This window comes from Alligator sinensis, unplaced genomic scaffold, assembly GCF_000455745.1.
Source record: "Alligator sinensis unplaced genomic scaffold, ASM45574v1 scaffold1386_1, whole genome shotgun sequence".
Classification (NCBI taxonomy): domain Eukaryota; kingdom Metazoa; phylum Chordata; order Crocodylia; family Alligatoridae; genus Alligator; species Alligator sinensis.
The window spans coordinates 115,302-125,639 of record NW_005842806.1 but is presented as its reverse complement, the minus strand read 5'-3'; the positions used below and the strand labels follow the sequence as shown (position 1 = coordinate 125,639).

Sequence of the window (10,338 nt, the reverse complement as noted above, 5' to 3'; positions counted from 1 at the left end):
CACTTTAAGCATAATTTTGTTTCAGGATTGAAACTAAGCCAGATGCTGACTAGAGTGCCCTGTTGCCTTCTCTTATCTTTTATGCCAGGGCACAGTTTGAGAGAGATTTTTAGATATATCCCTAACAATAATAGTAACAAAGCTAAGGAGAGTGTGATTGTTCATTCTCCCTAGAACCTTATGTTTTCAATGGACAACATACTGATAAGACACAAAGGCAGTCAAAGCCATACTGACCATAAATCTTACTCAGACCTTTGTTGCTAGCAGGAATCTGGCATGTTTTTCATCAACAAGGTGAATGAAATTAGTTGTCTAAGAATCACACTAGCCAAGTTAGGTTGTAAAGCCATGCTTTGGGCTATGTGTGGGGAATTGCATTAACCAAAGAGTGATGATAACTATATCAATATCTGTATCTAGTTTACAGGGGGAGGAGCAGGGGAAATATTCTGTTCCTAATATTCAAGGCTTGTTCAATTATGGTTGCAGCTAGTATGTATCCAGTATCACCGTGGACCAGGTATTTATTTGGAATGGTCTCATTATTCTCTGTGCTGTATGGAGCAGGGCTCCAGTTCAGAACCTTTTTCTTTGCCTTTTAGGAAACCAATGTGCTAGGATTCAAGGGTCCCAGGAAAATGTCTGTGATCATTCCAGGGATGAATATGAACCACAAGCGAATTCCAATTAGGCCACGAAATGTAAGTTTGGAACTGTCAGATACCAGTAGAGCAAGACAAAGGATGCTAACTGTGTAGCACGCTATGGGTTAATTACTGAGACATTAAGTGAAAAGGGCCTTCTGGCTTCCAGTTATCTCACTCCTAGAACTGTTAACTATGGTGTGCTTTTTTAAGCCACTTGTAAGTAACTTCCATAGGATTTCATTGTTTTCCTTAGGAAAGTAAAATCTCATGGTTAGGAAACTTACTTGTTTTTATTATTTTATTTTGCAGCCTAGGATGTCATTTTCTTAATTTTAGTGTATTTGTTTCCGTATACAACCCTCCAAATACCTTACTTGTCATTTAGCCAGATGAACATAAATAGCCCTTTTAATTGTAGTTGTGTGTGTTGTGCCTAGGAGGCCTAGTCTTAGACCACAACCTCATTGTATCAAAGATTTTTGTGGGCAATACCCAATAGCCGATTATTATTAAGCAGCCATATTGGCCAATACCAATTTGATGACAGGGAATGCAGCCGGGTAGCATGGAGAATAGCTCCCTGCAGATAAGTCTGTGGAGGAGAAGGTGTATGGGGTGGGGCAGATCAAGGTCCCCACGGTGAGGGAGTGGGTCAGGGGCAGGGGGTGCTGCCCAGCCAGGGCAGTGAATTGGACCCATGGCCAGGGCGGGAAGCAAGGAGTGGGACAGAGCTGCAAAGAGCTCATCCAGGGGATTATTGTCCCGGCCCTTTAAAATGGCGACGGGAGTGCTTGAACTAAAGCTTTAGTACAAACACCACTGCCATCATTTTTAAGCATGGGAATGCTTTTAAGTGGAGCTGAGCCGGCAAGGGTGGATGCAAGCTGCCTGCTGTGGGCTCAGGGCTCTCTGCTCTGTTGCCTTTGCCCAGGGATCCCCACACCGACTGCGGGCCCCTTGCCCACCTAGCAGTGGGAGGCACAGCTTCCTGCCCCGAACTGTTGCTGGGCAGGCAGGGGATGCATAGCCAGCAGGGGGCTCCTAGGGCCAAAACAGCAGGGTGGAGAGTCCCAAGCCCAAAGTGGGCAGCTCACATCTGCCCTGTGAATAAAGTGGGGGGGAAAGGCAAATGCCCCCCCATGCCTCACCAGGGGGTGTGTGCAACAGCAGGGAGCCCGCCCCACCCCCGCTTGGACAAGCATCCCGTGGCTCCATCCCATTCCCCATCCTGGCCCCAGGTCCCAGTCACCACCCTGGCTGGACAGCACCCCCAGCCCCTACCCTACTTCCTCCCTCACTGTGGTGGCCTCGGTCTGTCCCCACCATGCCCCTTCCCTCCCCACACACCCTTTCCCCCTCCACAGACATACCTGCAGGGAGCTGCTCTTCACACTGCCCAGCTTCATTCCTGGCCATGTGCATGCATGCAGCTGCATACACGCATGCAGCATCCAGGGGCCCTGACCAGAAGGTATAATTGATTATATTTATCGGTGAACATTATCAGCTATGCTGGCCAAAAAAAGCTAATAGTCGATAACATAAATTTTCCTTTGATTGGTGGTGATCTGATATGCAACTGATATATCAGTGTACCTCTAGTATCAGGTGCTATAGAAACAGAACAAAGACAGTCCCCTTTCCCAGAAAGTTTCCATTTTAAGGGCTTGGACACCTGACATACCTACAACCTCATGACTCCATTCCTTACTCCAGTATGAAAAAGGAGCAGCTACACAGTGTGTGGCCCCACGCTGGTGTAATTTACTAGAATTTAGTGTTTACCCCAAGCTTTCATGGGTAAAAATACACAAATGTAAATCATACCACTGTAGGTATTGTCTTCACTCCTATCCTAGGGTAGTCATTTGTTCAGCACAAACAGGTTATTGCTAACTCTCTGTCATCGAGTAGCAGCTACTCTGGGAAAGCTGATCCATTTTAGCCACCACTGTTTTACAGAAGCAGTGTAAACTAAACCAGTGTCAATCTGTTCTGTGTTCAGGCCTTAGGTCTAAAACAAAAGGCAATAGGTGGATACAGCTGGAAGGGGAATACGAGGAAAGAATCAAACAGTGTTGGTCCCCATGACAGGCAATGGTGCCAGCACACTAACAACCTTATCACCATCATCGTGTTTTGGAGGCATCAGGGGAAGAATTTGATGAATTTGAAGGAGGATAAGGAGCTAATTTTACCAATAAGTACAGGGGAGTCCTCACTAGTAAAGAAAGGTATAATGGATTTAATAGAAGTATGAGTTTAACATCTTGAAAGTGAACAAAAAAATGGATGGGATAAGGATAAGCAACAAAAGGCCTGGAGAAAACAAGTACTTTCTGTTCAGTGCAGTACAGAAGAGGGAGCTAGTGGAGGTCTGGAAAGATTGGTAAAATGGCCTAAGTCCTGGGCCAAGAAGCAGGTGTTTGTGTCTCCATTCTAAGTGAATAGGAGTGGAACAATATGGCATTTGTCAAGGCCAGAAAAAAAGGATGTTGCAGTAACTGAGACAAGAAATGGTGAGAGCCTGGACAAGCATTTGACTGCGTGATTGGATAGCAAAGTCAGGATCTAGTGGTGATGGTAGATCCATCATCCCATAAGAGAATGCTGTATGTGTTTCTGTTTGTGACCAGCTAGCTCCATTGGAGAGTGCACTTGGTGGTGGTGGTGGTGGTGGTGGTGGCAGCAGCGGGGGAGGGAATCAGGTCTATGGGTCTACCCCCTTCCTCAGCTCATTTTGGCGAGAGTGTTAGCAAGGGGAAGCCATCATTTAAAGAGAGCTAAGAGACTGTGGTTAAGACTGTCCGGCTCTTAACTGTCCTGGGGACTGTCCTAAGAAACGCAAGCATCTGAAGGAGGTCTGGGGTAGGGAGCGGGAGGATGTCCATGGGACCAAGGTTGAATGGTGGCTTTTTATGGAATTAAGTACCAGATACCGTTTAACTCAGGGAGGTGTATTATCACCTACCATATTTGGGATTGTCTCTGAATAAGCAGTACTAGGTCATCTTTAAATGATAGTCCCAATGTGCATTCCCAGAGTCCTGTTGGCATCTTTATAGACATAAGTAAAAATAGATGTATAACTAAGCAGTGAGCCATTCAGAAAATCCCAAGAACCACCAAGCATCCCTTCATCCTGCCCTGATGCTTTCTTACTCTAGCTCTGTCACTCAGACCTCCTCAGTCAACTGCTTTCCAAAGATCCCACTGAATAACTTAAGGCTATGGACAAATGTACCTTTACACCAAGGGGGCGCATAATAGTAGGTCCAGCTGGCAACCAGACTCCATTTACCAGCAACCCCTGCCCGCGCAGCTCCCAACTGGTCTCCATGGAGACTCTGGGAGCCACATACGGGGCATGCAGCTGGGCTGGGAGCTGCTCTGTGGCTGGGGTCAGGATCTTGGTGTGGTAGCAGCATGGGGCTGTGGCAGTCCACTCCCTGCACACCCCTGCCTGCAGAACTCACGCTCATTGCAGAAGCGGGCAGTGGATTGCGGCGCAGGCCCAGCCCTGTGCTGTCACCACCTCAAGATCCCAGGGTCTCCCCAGCCCTGCCTGCCAGTCTCGTTCCTGGCCACAGCCCCATCCTATTCGCCTGGCCATGTGCCCTGCCTGTGCAGGTCTTGCCTCCAATGGTAGGTGCAGGGTGGACAGGCCGGGGTGCCTGGACAGCGGAGCTGGTGCTGGCAGCAGCAGCCAGATAGAGCCACTGGGGCTGCTGGGAAATTGAGTCCACCATGGGCTGGATCCAACCCATGGGCTGGATTTTGTCCAACTCACTTTATACAGTTTAAAAGGACGGGGGCCGGGGGGGAGGGGGGAGCATGGATTGGGAGGGCTTGTCATTTGCTATAATGTAACTGTTACAGCTGCATGCTCCTGTAGCAATACAGGTCAGCTAACTTGCCCTAATTTTGACAGGCAGTGCAACAGGGTTAAAGTTGCAACAGTGTTGCTATACTTGTAAGGATCCAGAATCAGGCAGACATAAGTTACATTGTAATAGCTTATCCCTTGTCCCATTGCTACAATTGTTACATTTGTCCCTACTTTTGGTTTACATAACTTTTTTCTGGGTGGTTTTTTAAAAATTATTATGATTTAGCTTGTATTGTTTGTTCAGGTTGAAATTCATTGAACATCTTGACTTTTTTTCCACTTCTCCTTTGAGCTGATTTTGTCCTCACTTCTTGTTTCTATTCCAGGCTTGGTGGTGCTCCTCAGATATGATAAATGTGCTCTTTTTTAACCCTGCCACCCCATTACATTTTCTTGCATATTGTGTACCTGTGTCCAATCCTGGTCTAATGGGGGAACCACTTTAATCCATGCCTACTGGTAGCCCACTGCCCCTTTGAATTTCCCACTAAAACATCCTGGACCCTTTTACTAGGGAGTTAAAATAAATATATCTGGGATCTCTCTAAAAGATCAGTCCTGGTGGATAAAGGTCTTTAGGAGGTTAAAAATCCTCCTGCCAGCACACTGAGAGTTTGTATATATAATCAATGTCTGATACTGGTAGAAGGTGTATACCCTCTCATTCTTCTAGTTGGAATTGAGATGCAATAATGACACCCCAGTGGGGGTGGAAAAGAAATCCTCAGACCCAGGAATGTGTGGAACTGTCCCTTGTTCCTGCAGGCTCTGATTAAATCAGCTTGTTGTTCTCACAGTAGGAGAGTGGATTAACATAAGAAAGGCAGTAACTAGAAGCCGCCCCTCCCAAGCATGGTTGTTTTTTCTCTTGTGCAGGAACATGAGAGTTTGCTGGCAAAATGGCAAAATAAAAACGTAGAGAACCTAATTGAGCTGCACAACAAAGCCCCAGTCTGGAATGATGACACTCAGTCCTATGTCTTGAACTTCCATGGGAGAGTCACTCAGGCTTCAGTGAAGAACTTCCAGATTGTCCATGAGAATGACCGTAAGAGCTCAAGGGGAGGCGAAGGTGGATGGGGAGAGGCAGGGGTTGTCACTCTGGTGAAGAAAACAGGATTGCCTTTTTGCAGCTAACTAGATGAGAGGGCACCACTCCCACAAGTAAAATGTGGGATAGCTGAGGACAGCATGAAGGGTACAGCTCACAGGCTATCAGTAACTTCCAGTTGGGCAGTGCATAATATGGGACCTATCCTTCAATTCGGATTGAGGACAAATTACTGCCCTGGAAAGGGACAAATGCTGAAAAAAAGACGGGGGAATAATGTGGGATAGCCAAACCAGCCCAGCATAGGTTTGGAGCAGCTCTGTAAAGGAAAGCAGCAGGACCATTGTTGTAAGCAAATTCTGTGCCCACTTTGGTAAAGAAGGGAGGGGGATTGTCATTCCAGCCAAGCATCCATGGAACTGCTTCACTCACTGTTTCTTCTCTTACCTCTCCCTCTCCTTATGAAATTGTTGACCTATAAAATCTCTCTTGGTTTCTTTAGCTGAATACATTGTGATGCAGTTTGGTCGTGTAGCAGAAGACGTGTTCACTCTGGACTATAATTACCCACTATGTGCCCTCCAAGCCTTTGCCATCGGACTCTCCAGCTTTGATAGCAAGTTGGCCTGTGAATGAGGGAGGCAGTGGACTTGGGCATGGAACTCGCTCCCATTTCTGCACCTTGTAGCTGAGTTCTGGTTTGAATCATGAGAAATAGCCTGGGGGACAGAAGGGAACTGGAAGATATTGTTCTGTGGGGATTTGTAGGAGGCAAGCAATAGATTTGGGAGCTTTACAACAACTGATGGGAATGATGGCCCTTTTGGGAGGGAGAGCTCTGCCTGTGCATTGGGAGAAGCAGTGGGGCAGGCAACAAAACATGCGATATCTTTATGTTACTAGTATTAATGCTACATTGAGAAACCTAGTGGTAAATGCTGTCTAAGAGCAGGCTTAGGACTCGGGTCATGCTCCTCAGCTGCTGAACATCACTGTGACTTGGAACTCCCTGCAGCAGGGATCAGATTAATAGTGTGCTAGTGCCCATATGCCTTGGATCTCTGGCAGTGCCCCTGGTGCTCATGCTGTCCATTTCACTGTGTGTCCATGGTACAATTATTTCAGACAGATACAACATGGGCTCTCACCCTGCAGAATAACACTCTGTCCAGGGCAAATTTCAAAGAGAGAGGAGAGAGTCCAGGCTTGATGCTCCTCTCCAAAGATCAAACCCAAGAGAGAGCCACATGCTGCAATAGCCTCTTCTTACTCTGCAGGATGATTACTTTATAGGCCCCAGTTCCTCTTAATTGTTCCTGCTGTGCATTGCCCTGCAACAACCATTCTACCAAATAAAGATATAAGTATCAAAAACCGCAACTGTCACTTCCAAGTGGGTGCTATTTTATATTATGACCATCATGGTTTCTCTTTTCCCTGGGAACTTTACAAATGGGATCAAGTAGATGATTGGATATTAAAAAAACTGACTAAGGGTGCATGCCATTTGTTTACAATGCTATTCTTGAAAAGCAGCATTCTGCTGAGCTTATGTACTTGATTCTAAAACTTGGTCAGTCAAAACCACTTTCTAAAACTTCTTCATGAATAAAGCTCGGTGCATTGGGTAGGAATGAACTGCTGCCAGAATCATTTACTTTGCCTCATGTGACCTTTATCTCAGCATGCAAGAGCTTCTCTTGTAGCAGCCTGCTTGGCCAATGCCAGTTCTGTGTGATATCTGCAATCATGACCTAATGAGAATGTTTTAGATAATAATTTGAATCTGGATGTAGGAAGATGCTAATTTGCCAAAAAAGGAGGTTGCAAATGTTTCCCAAGCACAAGTAAATAGGAACTTTGCACCAGAGGTGACCAAAGTCTTGCTCCTAGGACTCCAAAATGCTGCTACCCTTACTTTTCATCTTGGATTACAGGCAGTGGAGACTACAGATCACAGTGCAGAATGCTCTCTTCCTTAGTCCTGATGGCCTTGGGTCAAACTAAAGCAGATCATGGCATAGTCCATGGGCTCCATGGGCTACACCTCTGCTGTGTTTAAAAAGGTATCCAGTTTATTTCATGCCTGTTGTGCAGCTGCCAGGTAAATTGCCCATATACGCCTCCCTTGATCCAAGCGTGGGTGTCCTGTGCTTTGCATATTGTGATCTGTGTAAAAGTTGTTGCTAGCTAACTAGCCCCCTTGGGCACTCATGGCAGCCAGACTCCCGCCATTGTACCATTCTCCATGGATTGCCTCATCTACATGTGTTGCATTGGGGGATGTCATCTTGCTCTTCTGTAGAGATATGAAACTATATGTAGACATTTTCTGATATTGCCAGAAAGAAAAAAATACCTTCAATCATAGTCCCATGTAATCCCTGTATTTTAACTGCAAATGATGAATTGTCGTTGATGGCTCCAGCTCTAGAAAATGCATCTCTCTCAGATGCTCCAAGCTTTATTGGCTGTGGTGCCATTGCCTTCAAAGCAGCCTCTTCCCTGAGTGCTCCACTTAGGAGAGCTTGTGTCATGTGCTTCTTTTGTGCCTTCATTGACTTTCTGCTTGTTGTTGAGACAGATCTGGGCTACAGTAGTCAAGAGTACTCTGTTAATATTACCCCCTGACTACTCTGCACTGCCAGTACCTATCCAGAAAAGCTAAGAAACCAGTTCACAACGCTCCTGTCTCAGTAAACTTTGTCACTAGGACTATATGGGAGAAATTGGCTTGTGGTGACTTGAAGGTAGTACCCTGCCTTCCAGTCTAAGACAAATTTACTTATGCCTGGCAGGCCATGCTACAACACTTTTGCTCACCTCTCCAAATGGGCTCTTTCGTCTATTCCAGTTGGGAAGCTGATGTCTAAGCCCAGCAGATGAGAGCTAAGTCAGTGCCTGGGACCCTTTGATCTCTTCACTGAGTTACATGAACTGATTTGTTGTGTTTTCTGAGATGCCTGTTCTGCGGGCACATGACCTTTTGTGTCTTCTATTATTGACGCTTTCTTTTTCTCTACAGTTATTGAGGTATTTTTTAAAGGGATTGTATGCAGTGACCCAACAGACATTGGTGTTGAAGCCATGCTAGTCAAAACTGTGTTTAAAGTAGTTACTTTTGGGAGGGCCCTCACTGGGTTTCCCGTAGTGCCTTGGGGACGGATTTTTTTTTAAACGAGCATGCCCGTGTGTTAGGAACCCATCTTAAGAACTGTCTGTGAAGTTGGAACAAAAAGCACGGGAATTTTTTTTTGTCCCTCCATAAAAGCTCCTGTACACCTCAGTCAGGGAAATAGTACACTGAAACTCTAAATACAACTTTGGGTAGCTTGGCTTCAGCCCCCATGTGAACAGGCACATGGGTCTATTGTTACTATTAGAACAGGCAGTGGTAAAGCAGGAGGTAAGTGTATACCTCTTCTCAGGTGCCTTCAGATACTTTGTACTTTGGAAGCTGCAATTCCTTGCCCCATTTTCTCTCTTGTCTTCACCTACTCTCACCTTCAGTGCTGCTCTGTGTATGCCGAAGATCCATCTAAAACACTGGGGTTGGGGGGAGGCATGTCTTGATGTACTCCCTGCTGCTTTAAACGCTTGCATTTGCACTGCAGAAACCTCCAGTACCTTTGGTCAAATGCGGTTTTACATAAATTGTATATATAATTTTTGTATTTTACTGAAAATAAAGTAATTTATAAAAAAAAGTGAGCTCTAAATGAGTTATTTCATATCCCAGGATTTTTGCTGCCTGTTCTTTGTGTCTCTTTCTGCCTGCTCCCCTCCATCCATTCCATGGCTCCATCTTATATCTATATCATTCACTCCTTATCAGCACTGGATTTATGTATATTTAGAAGTGTGAGAATCAACCAGGGGACATAGAAGTGCCATTTTCTTAAATTCCCTTCCTCTACCCCTAGCAGTCCAGCTCAGCCATTCCATTCCATCCCTTCCTTTTGATTCTCTTCTGTGGTTATTCAGACCCTGTCTTCAAGTGTCATGGCTGCTTTTTTCAACTTCAAGTTTGGGCTTCAATGGGACATGCAGTCATCTCGATCCCTTCTACCAAATAATTGGATGGGGTGGTTACAAAATGGAATCAATGGAGTTAGATATACTGTGTTTTTATTTTTGTTTTTATTGGGATGAGGTGAAGAGAACCAAGTGTGTGCTTATTCCTGAGAACAGAGTTCTCTTGTTCCTCGACACAGGAAAGATCTGACTTTCTAGGCCCCTCCTCTGTGTGTAGACTGCATACCTGGTCCCCTTTCACATTCTTTGCAACTCGGCCAGGATAATAGATCCACGAGGAAGGTGCTTTCAAGCTTCATATTTTCCCAAGCAGGAAGCAACTGTGACCACCTGAAACCTGAGATCCTGCTCCTGCCTTTGTTTCAAGGTAATTTGCATCATCACAGATCCTCACAGGAGGTGAGAGGCTTCAAACCAGCTATGAACTGACTGCCCAGAGGAGTTTTCCATCTATTGACTCCTCTGAAATCCTATGAAATATGAACTTTCATTTCTACCCAGGAAAACTTTTACAATCTTTTCTCTGGTGCCTGATGAAGGGTGTTTGTGCACAAAAGCTTGCAATTAAAGAAATTTTGTTTTGCAAAAATCTTGTTGGTTTAATGAAAGATATCATCTCTACTACAAGTCCTGATTGCCTTTCTGCCCCCTGTCCATGGGTGTCTGGTCCCTCTTGAGTCAGGGGGGGCACATGCCCCCCCGACACCAGGCAG

General features: G+C 45.6%; 1 protein-coding gene across 3 annotated transcripts in view; it reads left to right on the top strand.

The window, feature by feature from the left end:
• Positions 1–8,846, top strand: part of TULP3 (tubby like protein 3) — a 52,368-nt gene extending 43,522 nt beyond the window's left edge. For all 3 annotated transcript variants that reach the window (XM_006035115.2, XM_006035114.2, XM_025191290.1), the window contains exons 9-11: positions 606–704; positions 5,416–5,587; positions 6,093–8,846. In XM_006035115.2, the coding sequence (XP_006035177.1) occupies positions 606–704; positions 5,416–5,587; positions 6,093–6,226 (405 nt within the window). In that variant the 3' untranslated portion in view covers positions 6,227–8,846. The remainder of the gene's footprint in view (positions 1–605; positions 705–5,415; positions 5,588–6,092) is intronic.
• The last annotated feature ends 1,492 nt before the right edge of the window (positions 8,847–10,338 follow it).